This window comes from Nomia melanderi, chromosome 3 (genome assembly GCF_051020985.1).
Source record: "Nomia melanderi isolate GNS246 chromosome 3, iyNomMela1, whole genome shotgun sequence".
NCBI classification, from domain to species: Eukaryota; Metazoa; Arthropoda; class Insecta; order Hymenoptera; family Halictidae; genus Nomia; species Nomia melanderi.
In genome coordinates, this window is record NC_135001.1 from 22,322,723 (window position 1) to 22,342,636 (window position 19,914).

The 19,914-nt window shown below is 41.6% G+C and overlaps 1 protein-coding gene across 2 annotated transcripts in view; it reads left to right on the forward strand.

Moving 5' to 3' along the window:
• The window catches only part of LOC116429211 (autophagy-related protein 16-1-like), a 332,302-nt gene that overhangs the window by 277,370 nt on the left and 35,018 nt on the right, over positions 1-19,914 (forward strand). For both annotated transcript variants that reach the window (XM_076366004.1, XM_031981895.2), the window contains exons 2-5: positions 325-445; positions 15,752-15,931; positions 16,893-16,977; positions 18,677-18,823. In XM_076366004.1, coding sequence (XP_076222119.1) covers positions 325-445; positions 15,752-15,931; positions 16,893-16,977; positions 18,677-18,823 — 533 coding nt within the window. The remainder of the gene's footprint in view (positions 1-324; positions 446-15,751; positions 15,932-16,892; positions 16,978-18,676; positions 18,824-19,914) is intronic.

Here is a 19,914-nt window from a genome sequence, read left to right on the forward strand (position 1 = left end):
TTTCACCGTCGAACAGCACTCTGCGTATAAAAAACCGATAAATATCGTCGAAACATTCCCACAGCGGCGTTGCCCGGAACAAAAATTCGCTTGTCTCCTCGCGTGATCGGTAAGAATGAAATTCAGCCTACCGGGGAATGTTTAACGACGCTTCCTATCCGTGGAATATCCCGCAACATCGAATATGCGCTTGGCAATGCAATTCGGCCGGCAAATATCACTGGTAAATCCTTTTTAACACGTCACGTATGTTACCGAATATCCTATTATCACGCAAAACGTGTTGGTAAATGTTCTAAAACGACATTCCCGTTTCTGCTTCAGCACACTCTAACGGGCCACTGCGGGAAGGTGATGGCGGCGAAGTTTCTTGGCGAGCCTTCAAAAGTAGTTACAGGCAGTTACGACCGTACCCTAAAAATTTGGGACCTGCGTAGCAAAGCGTGTAAGTAAGCAAGCAAGCGACGTCGAGCAAATAGAAACGTTTAACCTATCAGCGCGCGTTTTATTCCAGCCGTGGCGAACGCGGAACGCGCGCGCTCGCGTCCCGTTCCTCGCGCACAGACAGAAAGTAATGTACGGCATTACCGGTAATCGCGTCCTTCATTATTCCCATTAGTCATGCGTAATACTAATATACTTAAGGGCGCCCCGAGACAACAAAACGAAAGCCGAATAAGCAACGGCCATTCATAGGTACATGCGCCGGGAACCATATGTTCCAGGCCACCCCCGTCGGTAATAACAGGGAGACCTGTTTTATGGAAATTTAATGGCTCGTCTATAACGTATTAAGCAGTTGTCGGAACGAACGAAATTTTTACCGGTGACTAGGAGTCCTAGTACCGCGGCTAGTACCGAGAGTCTACGGTCGTACGTTTCCGTTGGAAAGTATCCGAACCGATTAATTGTTTCATTATTGCCGGTTAATGGAACCGCACGAAATATTTATGTCGCTGTCAACGTAGAAAATTATTCGCCCACAGCGCCGACGGTTTGTGCGATTAGGATCGAGCCTATATTTAATTCACCGGTACATCGGCGCACTACTTTGTCCGGTTACGTGTTCGAATTAGCTGATAAAGTATCGCGAATAAGAGGGTAGAGTTCGTGGAAACCTGATCGTGCGATATGGATCTTGTGTATTGATTGTTGAGATAATCAATTCGTATTTGTAGTCATTTATTAGTATGGTTTTTGTTATTGTCGTTTTGTCTTGCAGCGGAAGGGAAAACGATTTGAAGCTTAACACTAGAACTACCATTTAATACGATTAATATGCAATTCCCATAGAAATTGTGACAATAGATTATTTTCAGTTCCTTCAGACATTCATTATAGTAGTCAAATGAAGCTATTAATTTTCAAGATCATTTCGAATATTCAGTGCTTCGAAGATATCAATAATTGCTGAACAAAAAAATTGGAACCAGTCATTTTGACTGCTACGTAGTTCTAGTATTAGAAAACATTCGGAGAACATAGGATAGTTAGGGATTGAAATAGTGAAATATTTAGAAAGCATCAAATTTCCTTAAACACTAGAACTACCGAGCATTTAATACGATAAATATACAATTCCCATAGAAATTGTGACAATAGATTATTTTCAGTTTCTTCATTCATTGTAGTACTCAAATGAAGCTATTTATTTTTAAGATCATTTCGAATATTCAGTGCTTCGAAGATATCAATAATTGCTAAAAAATTGAAACCAGTGATTTTGACTGGTACGGTAGTTCTAGTGTTAACGAAGACGACATTGACAGTCTTGTGTCACTGCCCTTCGCGTGTTCGGAGATATTTATAAGATAGCACTGTTCGGAGTATAATGTCGACTTGACGAGAAATCCTTATGTTCGTGGAAGTTCAGAGACTCTAACGAGAAGGATTGAATAAAAATGATCTTGGGTCGCGTCGTCACTTTGTGGGATTAATTAAGGCGATAAGGTTCTTATCGCGAGTTAGCGGAATCTTTCCTAAGTTGCTTCAATCTGCAGTTTTTCCTTCCGCGAACAGTTTTTCGTCGCAAACATTGACACTGATAACAGATGACGCTACTCGATAGAAGGGGGCTTGATAAGAATAACTGGTGAATCTATTAACTTGCAACGTGTCGTTCTTAACTCAGCTTAACTAACAGAGAAACTAAAAATCATTCGGGAAATCGGCATAGTTTAACTCACGAAAAAATGTTGTTATTAGTCGAACAGCAAGAATTCAGGACGTAGTTTCCCTTTTTCTATTAATTAAGCAATTGATACGTAATTTAGCTTCATATGTTGAAGGTTTCTTACCGCGACCAATCAAATGACTGTTTTTAAAATTTCGATTAGAATTTCCTATAGACAACGTAATTGAATCGTCTTTATACTTCACGACTTCCCCTAAAATATAAAACATTTTCAAATATTCACACCTTTTTTTATTATTTATTAACTTCATTCTATATTAAAAAATATAAGTTGTGCTAAAGACCAGTCATTTGAGTGGTCACGGTAGGAATAGTGTTAATAGTTCTCTAAATGACGTGTTCTCATCGACGTTAATATCGCGAGAATCGAATTTTCAAGATGTTAATGCTCCAACCGTTAGAAATTTCGTTCGTTGGAAGTTCGAACGAAGCGGCGTGCTTTGAAAAGGGTTTCCCCCGGTATCGCAATTAGCTTTATCAGAGCTCCCCGGAAGAACTTATACTGATGCCCGGCTCACGGTAGTCGTCTATTTAAGGAGATCCCTAGACAACCGCTTCATCATGCCGGGTTGGAAAAAAAATCATCTGTGTAACATCTGGGTTGTACGCCGGCAAACTTCGACGTGCAGTTTCTGTTCGCGAACGTATCAATCAAAGATAAAATAGAAGTAATCGGTGGCAAAACAACGGGCGCAGTTTGTATGCCGGTGCTTTATACCAACCTGCTATCTGTTCCGAGGCGACTGTTGCCAGCTAGGATCAGACTTTAGTACGGGTTTCGCCCGTTTCACCAGTCATCGTTCGCATCTACATAGAACTCCTCCGGGAAGAAATCCTGCGGAAAGCAATGCTCGAACCGTCAAAGTGATTCCGATATACGGGGTGAAGCCTTTAAAATCGGCTGTTCGAATAACTTTTCCACTTTTCCTAACCTAAAACACTTTCATGTGAATTCGCTTAACACTGGAACTACCGTAACAGTCGAAATGAATGGTTTCGATTTGTTTGTTTAGCAATTATTGATATTTTCGAAGCATTGAATATTCGAAATGATTTTGAAAATAGTTTCATTTCAGTACTATAATGAATGCCTGAAGAAACTGAAAATAATCTATTACAATTTCTATGGGAATTGCATATTAATCGTGTTAAATGCTCGGTGGGTCTAGTGTTAAAGGAAATATGATGCATTCTAAATATTTCACTATTTCAGTCTCTAACTGTGCTATGTTCTCCGAATGTTTTCTAACACTAGAACCACTTAGCAGTCGAAATGACTGGTTTCAGTTTTTCTGTTTCGCTATTATTGATATCTTCGAAGCATTGAATATTTGAAATGATTTTGAAAATAGTTTCATTTCAGTACTATAATGAATGCCTGAGGAAACTGAAAATAATCTATTGTTACAATTTCTATGGGAATTCCATATTAATCGTATTAAATGCTCGGTAGTTCTAGTATTAAACCTAGGAAAATAGAATGCCCATCGAAAATAATACACTGGACAAAAAAACAATATACTCTAGATTATTCATCCTACCTTCAGCTTATTATTATTATTATATATTATTAGCTCACTTAGCCAATTTTCTCCAAACGACGTTAGACTATTTCCAGAAAATAATCTTTTCGCGTGATCCATACACGTGAACGTTCCTGTTCGACGATTTAATTGGAAATTTTGGAATAAAAATTCGATCGTGGATAAATGTTCAATTTTCCGAAATATCTCGCTCGCGAGATAGAAATCTCGAGGTCAGTGATTCTCGAGGAATTAAGCCTGCGCAGAATTTCGTGGCTCGATTTAGTGTAATAGCGGGGTGTTCTAAAAAGGTGATAACTTCGCGCGGCACGAAAGTAGCTATTAACGGCGCGGGCTAAAGACAACGTATGGCTCTCACGGCAAATACGGGCGGCGGCATTAAAGGACCCGAAAAGTAAATTGAACGCGGCAGGAAGGTGACCAGCCGATTCGAGCGCGCGCCAATGAAAAGGTCGCCTATATAGGTTGCAAATGTATGCGGGATTTACATTCGATTCCTACGGACCGCTGACTAATCTCGTGAAACCATATCATTCGAAGGACCGCTCCAGATATCGATTTACACTCCGGACAACGCCGCTATAGAATCCTGAAGTACGACCCGGCCCGGGTGGAATTCTATTGACACAGGCTTCGCAACTGCAACCCGCGTTAGGCGACAATGTACCGGTTGTATTAATTTGCAATAATAGCGCGGAGTACCGCCTTAAATTACCTGAATACGTACCGCTCGATTCGACGACAAATGCGCACGGTAAATCCCCGAAAGAAGATCCACTGCGCGAAGAATAATACCGTGGCCAGTAATTTTCGAACAGTGCTCGCGATACGAAGGGAACGTCTCGATTGTTTTTGTAATGGGGAAAATTTGAGAGATTCTTTGTACTTTTGGGGAATTTTAGACTGATCGATGCTTGATAATTGTAAGCTAAAAATGTTCACTGGCCGGCAACGCGTTAACCCTTTGAACTCTGCAGGCTCGAATATTCCAGTTATAATATTCAATATTTTAAGGAATTAAAGAAACTACCCTAATATCGTTAGATTTTCTATTATCAATTATTAGATTTTTATTAGAAGATCGAAGGTATGTTATAGCATTTTTCATTTTCACTAGAGATACCATGAAAATTAGTTGCAATTGCTGATACATTACAAAACCATCTGGAGTGTTAAGGGTTAATGTGTTTGTATACTTAAATTATATTACCTATGTTGAACAATAATATCTTTTACGAGAGACGCTGATTTTCCTGGGATAATGAAATTTTTGAAACAATTGTTATCTTATACTATTATTCGTAGGTTTATTTTGTATAATTTATATTTTTAACGAGAATACTATTAAGTTATTGAGTTTACTATTATGCATATTCACCTCTGAACGCAGAGTAGTATGCGTATCATTGTTTCTCACATGCAGTAGTAATCTATGGAACTTCAATTCTTGATTGTAATCTTCAATCGATTTAACACCTGGTATTTTTATGAAATATTTTGATCCCCCAATACTCAAACAGAAAACGAAACGAAGAGCCATGTTTCACAACTTTACCATCGTTCCCCAGAAAACGACAAAGGAACTTGTTCCTTAGAAACCGTGACGCGTTTCATTACCGGACGACCCCAGAAACCATTTTTCAACATCCCCGAAAATATAGAATCCCACGCAAGTGCAGAGCCGTGACGAAAAAACAGGGACATCCAAACGAAAAAATAGACGTTCGTCCAGCTCTCCGGGGACCTTATCGTGTGTTCCCAGGCAGGGTCACTACGAGGGTCCGTCACTAAAGTCACCCTCGTCCCTCTAAACTTTAGAGTCCGGAGAGATACGTAGAAATTAAGACAATCTCTTTCATTGCCTCTGTAAAATTCTATTCGGTCATGTGTTCCGGACGTAATCGCGAAGACCGTGCAAACGTTCGGCGTTCGGTTACGTCCGATTTCTTGAGCGTGACTTTTTGCCTGTAAAAATCCTCCGACTTGCACGCGCTTCTCGCGCCCCGCGTTTAATACACGAGGATCGACTAATGACACGAGGCGCGATGGTTATCAACAATATTTTATTCCTCTATCCGCAATTGCGTATCTCGTTCGACACGAAAGCAAAAGGAACGGCGGTAACTCACCGACCGAACCGGCGCGTATTAGTTTCTCATTAATTCCCCTCGATGGTTTTTTTTTCGAGGTACCCCTGGCTTGCTTAACGAATTTTTAATGCGAGGTGTTCTCGTTAAAGGGTTAAAGTTAAAGATAAAGGCTGAGTAATGAAGTGGGGGAAGCGCTAACTGATCCGGCGCGTATTAGTTTCCCATTAATTCCCTTCGTCTTCTTTTCTCGAAATACCCGGTGTCTCACTAACGAACTTTTAATGCAAGACGTTCGTTGTAAATACAATATCGTAAAATGCCGTTGAACCTTTAGCAGTCCTGTGTCGGACTCGACATTCTATTTTATTGCGACCTCTAGCTGTTTTAACCCTTTGCGCTCGAGGCGTGACTCTCGGTTTGCTTGATTCAATTCAAATTCAACTTGATCTGATTTGCAAAATTATAGAGTCTTACATATGGGAATGGATGTCTTTGAGTGTGTGAATAGATGTATTGACGAGTGATGAATGTGCGTGCAATAGGTGAATGGCGCGACTGTCAGCGCGTTTTGAATGAATGTTCAAAGCATTGGAATATTCTAGATTATATTGATTTTCTCCAGATGTTAATAATGTTCGTTTTTATGAATCTAGAGTATTCCAAATATATGTGAAGTTAATGCATGGTGAAAGAATGTTCTAGAAACTGTGCGAGTGAGACGAGCATCTGAGTATATAAATAGTGTGCGTTGTTTGATTTGGTTAGTGTCTTATTCTGAGTTGTTGAGAAATAATTATACTGTTTCTAATAAAATCCTCTTTCTCCTACATATGTAATATTAAACCTCACATGATGCATCAATATATGGGATATTGAAATAAATTAATTTTCCTTCTTAATTCATGTATGTTTTCGCATTAATTCATTTCAAAGAATATCGTCTGCGTCTCATCGAAGAATGTTGAATATTTCTAGTGAAAAACTTCGGAGTGCAAAGGGTTAATAGAACGGAAACCAAAAAGTCAAGATCCTTCGTAACAATGGCACCACTGTCACTTCTATATTGATTACATCCAACAAAATTCGGTTCCCTCGATACGCCACCGAGAAAATTCATTGTTAAGTTGATGTATGAAACGCTGTCACCCGAATTCGGCTGACGTAGCAAAGCGTTAAGCCGTAACCGAACGAACCAACGTCTACGTGAAAGGGTTAATTTGTACCTTCCATTATTCCTCGCATCTTGGAAAGTCATCGCGTCGCACACGGTCGAGCCGATCCCGACGTTCCGTTCAAAAGAAAAAAAGTTAAAGATCATCTTCCACGGAACTGTTACGCTGTTCGTTCCGAGGCGCGATAAAATCTGCTCGTTTTTGCTGTCCCCTTGCATTTAGCTTTTACGATGGGAAGGTTAGCTAATAATAATGCGAATGCTCTGTATAAATTTGCACCGGAACGACACCGCGGCGATGCGTAGACAGTCGATCGGTCGTAGCCGTAAATCCGATCTTGTCACAATGTATCACCGAACGATCCCGCGAGTACACGAACAATTAACAGCTCGTTTCATCGCCGCTTTACGAATACGGTGTCCGTGAAAAATGAAGCTGCCGTTTGTTAACCGGTTCCAGGATCGAACTACACCGTACACGGCGCGAATAAAATTAGTTTTTCCCTTTTGTTTTTCTTTCTTTTTTTTATCGTTCACCGACGCCTAACGTCCGTCTCGTTCGCATGGCGAACACAGATCCGAGCAGAATTTCATTTGCGTTTAACCGTTTGTTAGCATCCCTCGTCCTATCGGGGGAATCTTGCACACGCACGGTCTTTATCTTCTAAATATAGAATCACGTGTCGGTACCGTGGGAGAGAACGCGCGTTCGCTTCATTCACGGCCGGGAAAGTGACCTTGAACAGTTAATTGAATTTGCGTTCACTACGGTGTCAGGAAATACACAAGATTCGTCGCTGAAATCTTGATTCCCGCCATTCAGGTGCACAATCGGCCGTACCCCCGACTGTTTTTACGATCATACTAAATTTCTTCCGTCAGGTATACCGGTCGTGTTTCACAGATACGCGATGATACGCTCGCGAAATTTATTCACGCTATTAAACACACCCCGTAGGAAACACTTTTACGAGAAATCGTCTAAGAAACATCTAAGACCTATAAATTCGAGGCTATCGGGACAGCAACTACGTTTCATCTTTTTATATATCTGTCGTTCTCACTTAGCTAATTTACCGATTCCACCCGGGACTCCGCGAATATCGAGTTATTCGATCGATTCGCTTAATTGACGATTTTCGAGCTGAAGTTTCTCGGGGTAGTGACTTTTTAGGAGATAAACGGCTTCAGGAGAATCGTTTATTTCGCTGATTAACTGTGTAACGAATATTACATTGTTTTTAAGCGTCGTCATTGCTAGAGAGCTTTCATGTTACGTCGACGAAAATAGACACGTCTGGTGCCTCTCGGAGCGTACGGAGGTGACGGAAACTTCAATTTTTTTAGATGGAACGTAGGGCGCACTTTTGCGTATTCGCACAGTTCTTGTTGAATGGAATAACTTTTGCTTGAAGTGCTTTTGCAAAATTTTCATACCGAAAGTTAGAATGGTTTGAATTGTCCACGCTAGAAGTGTCTGCGTACTAACGCCTGACACGCTTACCCTACATTCCATTTAAAAAATTGAAGTTACCCTCCGGTTCTCACGCTCGAAGTGCCACTGGAATTTTTTATTCTCATATCGTGGAAGGCTCCTTCGCGCGATGGAGCTCGGAGGAAAATCATCGATATGCTGGTAAACATTCTTGTGAAGAAAATAACCAGATTTCCATTATTAGTCGTTGCAAGTACGCGAATTAAACGATCAATTAATAAAACGTTACTGTTCCCTTACGCAGAGAGCAGACAAAACAATGTACACTGCAGACTAAAAATCGTGAACAATCGCAGGCTCTTTTCCCTTTCGTAAATTGTAACTATTCAAAATAATTCCAAACGTTATATTAAGCTATCGATAGATCCATTCGCAAAACACTATATCTAACATTTTAAACATTTGTTCAAATGTTACTACTATGATCCTTAATCGATCTTTTCCATGCGTAATTTAATCGAATTGTTCTACTTATTTTTTGAAATTACCGTTCGAACTTCAACCGTATGAAAATAAATTAACCCCTTGACCTACGAGTTAAAATCGTGGTGAAGATTTTCAAGATGGTTCAACAAATATATGTATTACTCAGTTGATACGAAATCAAAGTGAATATTCCTCTGTAATCAACTATTATACTTAAAAGAAAATATAGGTATAATATATGCTTAGAATTTTTCTCTTTTTCCAATAAATTATTAATGACAAAGCAGCCGTATCGACCAGAGTCGAGAAATATGTCATAGGCCAAGGGATTAATTATATTTAAATAGAACTCCGATTCAACCTAGAATGAATTTCTTCGAAATCGAAATTATTAATGAAAAAGCAGCTGTATCGACCAGAGTCGAGAAATATATCATAGGCCAAGGAGTTAATTATATTTAAATAGAACTCCGATTCAACCTAGAATGAATTTCTTCGAAATCGAAATTATTAATGAAAAAGCAGCCGTATCGACCAGAGTCGAGAAACATATCATAGGCCAAGGGGTTAAGTCGCCGGTTAAATCCTGAGTTCACACACGAATCTTCTGAACTCATGAACGCTCAAACTCTCGCAGAGAAGTGTACTCATCCTGTAACAGAAGGATTCAACATCAACATCTCTTCCGTACACTTCTTTCTCCTGATTCCTACGCGTAAATCAACCTTGCCGAATCCAGCCGCGTACTTGCCGCCATTTTGCCAAATTTGTACGCCTTCGCCATCTAAACCCGAATTAATTTCACACGCATCGGAACACGCCGTAGGACTGAGCGAGGTTGTTACACAAAGACCCAACACGGGCGTCCATTTCGGTTTTGGGCTTTTACGCTTTTGTTGTGCGCGCCGGACCCACGACAAAATAGTGGGAACCAAGCCCGCCGCTATCTGGGAAAGGCGGACGCCGGTGTACAAAAGTTTTGCGCGAATAAATCTCGCTACGCAAGGAGCGGACAATAGGGAACGCCGACGCTGAAAGCGCGTTTAAGCGTGAATTATCGTTTATCTAGACCGCTTTAAGACAAAAAGAATGCTTAAAGTGGACCACCGATTTTCTATCGGGCTGTTATCCCACTTACGCCGGCTCACGCCCCGTTCGCCGGTTAGCTGATAGGCTTCATCGGAACATCGGGTTAGCCTCGGCGACGATTTTCAATGGATTTTAGGTGTTCCCCCGATTTGTAAACAACGGTGACGATTTCGCTCTCCATAAACATTTGACGCTAATTTCTTGAGGTAATAACAGGTTTTTGTACTTGAAACGCTCGCCATTTTTGTAATAATTGAAATTTTGGGAAATCTGTACGTGAGATTTTATATGACACATTTCTGTTTATAAATCCACAAAGATTGTCTTCGAATGATTCAATTGATTGCAATCGAGTCAGCTAATGGATGCTTTACGGAAAGCGGTTTGGAAAGCGAATAGCCATTTTGTGACATTTTGGCATAGGAGAAATATAAATATAAAGCAGATCACAGTTCTGCACTTAGAAAAAATCAGTAGTGTTCACTTGATAATTGTTAATTAAAGGTTCCTAAAGTTTACCTATTTCCAACGCTTAGCTGTGTAACTACCAAGTGATTCGAACAGATGTTTCTCGTGTCATTGGGATGATAATTCGATAGGAAAAATTACACTACTGATCGAGAAAAATAATAAGGCCAACATTCGTTGAGTCACTCGTTACAGCGACCCAAGAATACTACGAAAACCTTTTGATAAATCGTTTGGCCGCGAAAAAAATCGATTCGATTAGTTTGGTTCAGTTCGCGAATGACGTCCGACACGGAAGCTTCCCGAGGCCGCCGGGTCACCGAAGAAATTCGTATGAGGGGAGAAATAACCGTTAACCACTTTGAAAATGAATTTCAAGTCTTGCAGTCTTGGGTCCGCGACGTTGCGCAGGCCACTTTCCCTCGACCGTTTTACAGCCTGTCCTTCGCTCGCACTCGTTCCTACATTCGCTCTTCTCAAAAATACCTTAACCTACGGTAAAAATTCCGGATACCACAGTTGCCCAAGATTAATAGCATCGGGCGAATTACAGCGACTGTTAAGTGATTTCTGTTCCATGTCATAAAGTTAAGTACCAGATCCACTACTAACAATAAGTGTTGCTAACTGAATTCATTTAACCTGTCTGGTACGTTAACTCTTCCCAGGCGGTTGGTTGTCGTGGTAATGCTCGTATTCCGCCGGCATTATCATTAGGATTCAACCGCGTAATCATCGTTAACGTTTGCAAATAAGCTCGCCGAGTTTGGAATATTTATTCATTACCTCGCTGCCAGGGAATCTCCTACGCGGCTCGCCCTTAAAAGCATTCACTGCAAATGACACTTAATCGCGTTTCCGTCTTTTAACGCGCAAACAATTCGCGCCGGAATCCGTATCATAAATCACTCTTGCCGGCCGAGCAACAACATCGAAATAAAGAAGGGACGATCCGTCTGTTCCGAACGTTATTGCACACTCATCGCCTATGATGAATCAGTCCGTAGAACGTGTTTCGCGAAATCTGTGGTAGGCGTGACGTTATCAGTTCCGATCTCCGGTCTGAATGAATCGCGCCGGGGAATACGGTTTTCTATTATAGTTTCTTTTGAAACGCGAGCAGCAAGAACCGAGGCGAGACGAGAAAAGCAAGAAGTAGAAAAATGTGTCTTCCACGGTTCGCTATCTTCCCTCGGATAATTCGGAAATTTGCACCGCGAGCTGCGTCCAGTTTCCCCGTCGGATAAGTGCGTCACGGGATAAAGTGAAATTACTGTATCGCGTTGCTAACATTGATTAAACATTGAAAAATATCTTGTTACCGAGGAAAATGTAAACTCGCTGGATCGCGGTTCGATCCGGCCGCGCCGCGCCGCGCCGCGCCGCAGGAAAATAAGCTATCCTGTTACGTATTTATCCATTGTTCAATCACGCCCCCGCAAACCCCTCGGAAACATCGGCGGAGCAACCGCCGCCGAAGGAAAGTAACAAAGAAACCGGAACGTGCAATTTCATCGCGCTTTGAAATATGAGCGAGCCGTACGTAGGTAGGCAATGTTGCGCACCGCCTCAGTTAACGTTCTTATTAAAAGTACGTTACAAGACGAGGGTGGTTTCTGGTTTCACACTGCGGCTCCCCGAGCCCGGCCGTTTTCATAGATTTCCACGGCGCAATAAGCAGCATTCTGAACGTAATTTACGCCGGGAAATAATGTTCGTGTCACCCTCCACCACCACCACCCCCCCCCCCCCTGGTTTCACTCGGCGGGACTGTCGGGAAATGCTAATACAAACTCGGGGAAGTAACTTCGATATCAGAAACGCGGAACGGAGAAATTATAGATCTCCGGCGAACGCCGGTCTACTCATCTTACCTGCAACCAATTAGAGGTTATCTCAACACATTGACCGGCAATTCCATGCAGAAGCTGTCTCGCGTCGCCGGTTGTTATTTCGTAATGAAATATGAAAGTACGATCCAAATGAGCTTCAATGTACTTTGTTTGCGTAGAATGAACTGAAATATAATTTTGAATGTTTTGCTTTTGCAGTGTTCTATATTGCCCTGTTTTAAACATTGAAATAATGCGAGTGCAAATGCGAGTTGACTTCTGACCGGTCAACAATGTGTTAACACGTTCACTGCCATGAGAATTTTAGGCATTCTATACAGTATTCCTTATTCGTTTATAATAATGACAAATCTTGTAGTAACCCATTCACTGCTACCATAAAATCTGTAATTTCGTTTGTACTTTCAATTTATTTTTCTTTATATTACGATACATTTCAAATACAACCAAGATTGTACCGAATTGACAATTTCTTGCTACGAGTATATTCGTGACTGGCAGCGAATGTGTTAACTATACAATGCGCACGGTAACGAAAGGATCCAGATGAATACAAACGCACTTTTATAGAGTATTTAGTCTCGATAAAAAAACTAAGAATGGAAAAAGAGGAATAAGTTACGGAGTGTTTGCGATAAAAATGATCGGTACTAATTAAGTATCTGCATTTAAACATAAATAACTACGTTACAGTTTTCATAGATTACTCCTGTCGTGTTACGAATATTTTAATTCAAGTGATTTCGCGTTTACGGAATGTCGACTATACTCCATCAAGAAGTGTGTTGGGTATTTCCAGTGGAACACTCTTGGGGTGCAAAGGGTTAAGGGAAAGCGTCCCAGAGTCTCGGGGTGCAATAAACAGAGCCGGAGCCACGCTGACAAGAAGGGGTCATCTGGCTAAGCTGTAATCTCCGAGCGAGGAGCAGTAGATAAAAAGCGAAATATTCAAACCAAGTTTTCACCATTTCATTATTCAGCCCTCAAACTCCTTACACCGTCTATAACGTTCCTTAAGAATACAAATTCTCCGGCGGAATTCTATTTTCCTAGTTATATTCCGAAAAACTTGCGATCCCCGTGTAAATCCGCAGTGTAGCGATGATGCGCGAGATATTTCCCCGTTCGTGTAATTAGTTAAATTGCCTCTGTACGCGCAATTATCGTATGTACATCTACTGCGGAAAATTGGTATGTAGTTAAGCGTGTATTATAAAACCCCGTGCACTGAGAAATATAGCACGCAGCGAATACACCCCATACGACAAGCTAAAATTACCGTGAAACTGAGAACGATACGTGGTATTAATGGTGTTTAAATATGTTTTATTTTTAAAAACATGGGAATAGGTAATTGAATAAAATACAAATGAATAGAAACGAGCTCCGCACTTAACACTAAAAGTAGCAGTTAAATCGACTTTTTGAAATTCTTCTATAGAAACTCCAAGAATGCGTATATCGAGACACCAATCGATTTACAACTCAATTTGCGCATTGGTAAATTAATTCCTTTAATTCTTATCTTTTTAATCCCTTGGCGTACTATTTACTTTCGTTACTAAGCTCCTGTAATACTTTACTATCGACAATTTGTAAGAAGTACAAGAAAATTTTCCATTCTACTTGAGCTGGAAATTTCATTTGAAGATACATTGATAATAGCAAAATAGTTGTCTTTGATCCATGGGCAATGAACGACATTGATTCTTGTTAAATTAATTTAATCTTCATCACGAGTCTCACTCAAGAATGAAGTCCCCAATCAAGAATGGGTCATTTTGACCCGTCTGGTAGTTTTAGCGTTAAAAACCCAGCAACCCTTGGGCCTGGTCTCCATGCGTCCCTTTCCCTTTTATGGCCCTTACACTCGCTGTCTCACTGTCTTAAAACCACGATACTACAGATGTTTCACCGAAATTAAAATTCCGACGCCTCGCGCATCGGATTACCCCGACCAGTGTGTGCAGATTCGATGAAGCTGTAAATAATTTGCGAACGCGCGAACGGTAACAGGAAATTCAAAGCTATTTCGGTTGCCTCGCGATGGAAACGATTTCATTGGCAATCGTTCCGGGATACAAGGGACAAACCGTCGGTTCTACAATGAGGCGGCTATAAACAACATTAGCCGGACTCGTTCGGTTCCGGGCGCAACCTTTTGTGCCGTTCGCGAATTTTCTGGCTGTTTGTGCGCTGTTCCGCTTTGACGCCGCCCAGTCTATGTTGAGTCAAACGTGATTTACCAGCTAATCAATTAGCCTGTCGAATTTACCGCAACGATACGTAGGTTATTGATATCGCCCCGGGCACAGAGCTACCTGCGAGGATGGAATTACCGGGTCCCCCCATTACTTCGTGAGCGATGCATCATACGCGTTGACTTAGGTGCACCGACGTAAGCAGATTTTATGGGGATGTCGGGATCCGCGTTTCGATTGGAATTTTCAGACCGAGAAACTGGATTGTTGCCCACCGCACACTCCGCGAGTCGAATCGATCCGCGGCTGCAACGTATCGATGACCTTTGACACATCGAATGCCGCGGGGGTCGCCGTTCGTTCAATTAAACGACGGTTATTTGAAATGATTTATATATAATGCTGCTTGATGACGTTCATCTGGAACGTGCAACAATAACAATGGAGTTCGATCGAACCGTTTAACCCTTTGCACTCGAAAGTTTTTCGGAAATTTTCGATATTCTCCGATGAGATGATGTTCATTGAAATTAATTAATTAATAATTAATTGAATAACAACGGAGTTCAATCGAATCATTTAACCCTTTGCACTCGAAAGTTTTTCACTAGAAATATTCAATATTCTCGAGATGATGTTCTTTGAAATGAATTAATGAGGAAACATATATAAATTAAGAAGGAAAGTTATTTCATCTCAATATTCCACATATCGATGCATCATGCAAAGCACAACATCCGAGTGGAAAGGGTTAATATTGTATATAATACTTCATAATTTTGCAAATCAAATCAAGTGATGACTGACAGTCACCTCCCGAGTGCAAATAGTTAATACTACGTTTCTTCCATTCCTCGTAATAGATTACTCCATGAAACCGTGCGGCATTCAAGCGTTCATAAAGACAGTTGATTAATTGTGAACGCGATTATAGCCGAGCACTGTAATCAGGTTGATTTAAACTACATTCGGATTGCTATACTTAAGACGTTCGAAAGACTCGTCAAAGCTATAAGTAAGCCATGAATATTCATATGAATTCAGTTCCGCAGAAACCCCCAGTTCCGACTGGAAGTTACGTCGAGCTGCGATTAATTTCTAATTTCCGGATCGCAAGTTCCTCTCGGACGGAGTAATTGTATTCGATCATCCTGTCGTCGTCGCGAGACTCGATTCGCACGAGAAAATATAATGAATCCGGCGCGAATATTTGGTTGCAGGCATAGAAACGAAGTTCGCCGGCTCCAGCTGCAACGATCTCGTGACATCCGACGGCGAGGGCTCGACGATAATTAGCGGCCACTTTGATCAGAGAATCAGATTCTGGGACACCAGAGTAGAATCGAGTTCAAACGACATTCTACTCGAGGGGAAGGTCACATCGTTAGATTTATCTCGTGGTAAGTTTCACACACATGAACGCATTATATAGACATTACTTTCCCATCAACTAAACAATTCAGGATGTTGCCGATTTATCTTCCTTAGGGGACGCAGTCCCACCGTGTATCCGCCGAAAGAATCGGATTCGCTGAAACGCGCGAAACGTAATCACCGTTCGAAATGAATTGTCCCTAGAAATCAAACGAGAATGCAAAAAAGTGTCAACCAACGTCTCGTCGCTGAATTAATCGAATCAGACCGAAAAATATCGAGTACATAACGGAATTCAGACGGCGTCGTTACTCGCTCGTTAATGTATCAAAGCGCGAGTACGCTCCGCTCGAATTTCGCGTCGATACGGGTGACTATGTAAAATGCATGTAAAATTATTTTATAGTAATTCGTTAATCCGCATAATGCTCGACGGACGGGCGAGCGAGCGATCGCAGGCGAAGCGACGACGCGGCGGAAAGTTCGAGTCGATCTCGCCGCGTGCCCACCCCTTTAATGCGTTTCCTTTATCATTGGCGGTAATACATTATGTATACCTCCATTAAAGTATAATATTCCATTCCACGGGAAACGTGTCCGCTAGATTCCGGAATACCTTTACCGAACGCCTCCTCATAAGATTTATACGCTCCGAAAAGGAATTACTTACTTAGCGGATCCGTCCCGGCGCATTTCAAGATTTCAAGGTGCGCCGTCTCGTTTCCCCCCTTCCTTTCTCTCTTTTTTTCCTCCTCTCTTCCTTTTCCTTCCCGATCCCCCGGCCGTGGCTGTTCAAATAACGGAAATTCGCAGAAACTTCCCCCGCGACGTGATCGGAATACCATCCGGGGGAACGTAATCAACGATTGCTTATTATCTTTATGCGGGCACGTACGCGAGCTGTATGGCCAACCGTATTAGCGCAGCCAATTTAACTTGAATATCGGCGACATGCAAATTCATGTAGCGACACCTGCTTGTTTTCAGATGCAAATTACCTTTTGAGCTGCGTCAGAGACGACACGCTGAAACTTATCGACCTGCGGATGAAGAAGATCATCGGATCGTTTAGGTGAGTGTTGTCTTCCGTGCGCCACGCGAACGGGGCCGATCCCTTTTCCCGCGGAAACGCACGCGCGAAGGGCGACCCCGTTCGCGTAAACGTTTACATCTCTAAGTGGAACGTAATTGAATGGCGCCTGTCACATTTATTAAAAATTATTTTACGCTCCGACGATAATGGGCCCCTCGGACCGCTCAAACGGGCATAAACCGGGGATTCCCGGGGTATCCGCGCATCGCGTGCAAACAGATTCGCTCGGATTATCAATAAACCGTGAATTCCGTGCAATTACGGGATATCCCGAAGATAATTGAGCGATCGCAATGCGTTGCTTATAGGTGTACGTAAAAATTAACGAAACTTATCTCCATTCGATATTTTCGCCTCTATACTGTAATTCACGTGCATCGCCCGGCCGATTCTAGTCGGTAATTATTCCTCGCTTTACGATCTCTATCTCGTACTATCGCGCATCTCGGAATAAGATTCTCGTAAATCATCGACGAGCAAAAAGTCGCGCTGCGTATTATTCCTGCGATGTCGTTGCGTTGTGTTCGTTGTAAATATCGGTGTCGTCGAAGCGACGTTCGCCTTCGGTAGAAATGGAAACACCTTTCGCACGGCGAGATTCTCAGTTCGCAACGTTGAACGCGCGTCTTCGTCGGCATTGCGCGCGAGGAGAACGCTCAAGGGCTGCTCGGAGATAGGTGTGACGCGATGATTAACGCGGCCAGATATAAGTAACGCGGTTAAATTGTAATAGTTGTAACAAATGTGATGTCCGAGTGTTACCGGTATCCCCAGCGCGTCTGGATGTTGACTGATTGATTGTTACCTGTCCCCCGTGTATCAGGATGATGACCGTGCGATGGCCACGCGCGTTCTCGTCCGTGCATGCGTGTATCGCTTAAAACGCTCCCCGACGTTCGCGCCGGTGGAAATGTGGGAGTGGTCGCGCGCGTGAAGAAGAACCGCCTCGATAGAAACTTCGCGTACACTAATCCGAGTACCGGACATCAAATCTTTAGTACCGAACGGATCGCGGAACTTTATGTGTCCGCGAGTTCCAGAGATCCGGGCAAAATGACACGCAACAAATTTAAGAAAATTTAATAAAACTTGATATAGCTTCGTTCGGACTTTAATTTGCCGAGGGCTTTCCTCGTTAATGAAGGAGAAGGAGTTAATTCTGTACCTTCCCTCCCCTCGCTGCTTCGGATATTTTTTTTTTATATGTAAGCACGAGAACGCGAGTTTGTATAAATTTCCACAGTCTAGAAGTAACGTCCCGAAGATAAGATTCGAACGCACACGATGCGCAGCTGTCCAAGGACCCCAGTTTATGATGTCTCGAGGCTGTATTAGCGGATCTGAGGTGCGATGGTCGTGGCAACCCACGATTACCTGCGCTGATTCTCAACAATTTTCATTCCCCGGTTCGAAATGCCGGCTTAATTCCCTTGTATTTCTTCGATTTTTCACGAGTCCGATTTCATCCTAAATCCTCTCTCTCTCGCGGACGTTTCGAATAATTTTCGTACGTTGCTCCGCTCGACGGGGATTTTTGTGACGGAAAGTTTATGCCCACGATGAAATACGCGTATAATGGGGCGAGCGTTCAAACGAGAGTAAGATAAACCGAAGTGAATCGAAATTAATTATAACGCTCTCCTCTCTCTCTCTCTCTTTCTCTCTCTTTATTTTTCAGCGCGGACGGTTTCAAAGTCGGCTTCGACTGCACACGAGCCACTTTTAGCCCCGATGGCCAGTACATCGCGGTTGGCTCCTCGGACGGGTCCGTCTTCATCTGGTCTGTCCTCACGAACACCATCGAAACTATCTTGAAAAATCATTCGTAAGTAACTCCTTATGTATTTATCGATGAGGAATCAAAATTCCACTAGTGCATGATTTCTTCAATTAACCCTTTGCACTCGAGAGGTGACTCTCAGTAACCACTTGATTTGATTTGCAAAATTATAAAGTCCTATATATAATATTAAGCTTCGTATGATGCATCAATACATGGAATATTGAAATAAAATAACTTTCCTTCTTGATTTATACATGTTTTCTCATTAATTAGTTTCGAAGGACATCGTCTGTATCTCGTCGGAGAATATTGAGTATTTCTAGTGAAAAACTTTCGAGTGCAAAGGGTCAATACCTTAAAAGCATTGAATATTTGAAATGATTTTGGGAATAAATAGTTTCACTCGAGTACTACGATGAATATCCAAAGAAAGTGAAAATAATCTATCGTTACAATTTTTATAGAGATTAAATGCTCGGTAGTTCTAGTATTAAAGGAAATTTGATGAATTTTGAATATTTCACTATTTCAATCTCTAACTATGCTATTTTCTTAATTTTTATTATTGTCGAAGAAACACAGCAGACAATTTCAACCAGAGTGAATTAGTATTCGAACCAATAAAATTCTGCATCGACTGGACAATTTCAATGAACCTTTGTTGCTGGCAATACATGGCTTGCTGCAAAAGTTTCGGGAAAGTATAAAAAAAGCCATAAATAAGTTTGAACTAATGGTTTTACTATTCTTCTCAATTTTTTCCTTCATTAATGCGTTCTCCATTGTATTGTGTCAGCTCTCTGTAAACTTAACACTAGAACTATCATACCAGTCAAAATGACTGGTTTCGATTTTTTGTTTTTTTAGCAATTATTGATATTTTCGAAGGATTGAATATTCGAAATGATTTTGAAAATAAATAGTTTCATTTCAGTACTATAATGAATGTCTGAAGAAACTAAAAATAATCTATTGTTACAATTTTTATAGAGATTACACATGAATCGTATTAAATGCTCGATAGTTCTGTTAAAAATATTCTGTTACAAAAATTCACGTTTACCACACGTGGTACACGTTGGACCGAGCGTGTCAAGGGATTCCACTGAAAGTGGACGGTACAATTACCTGAG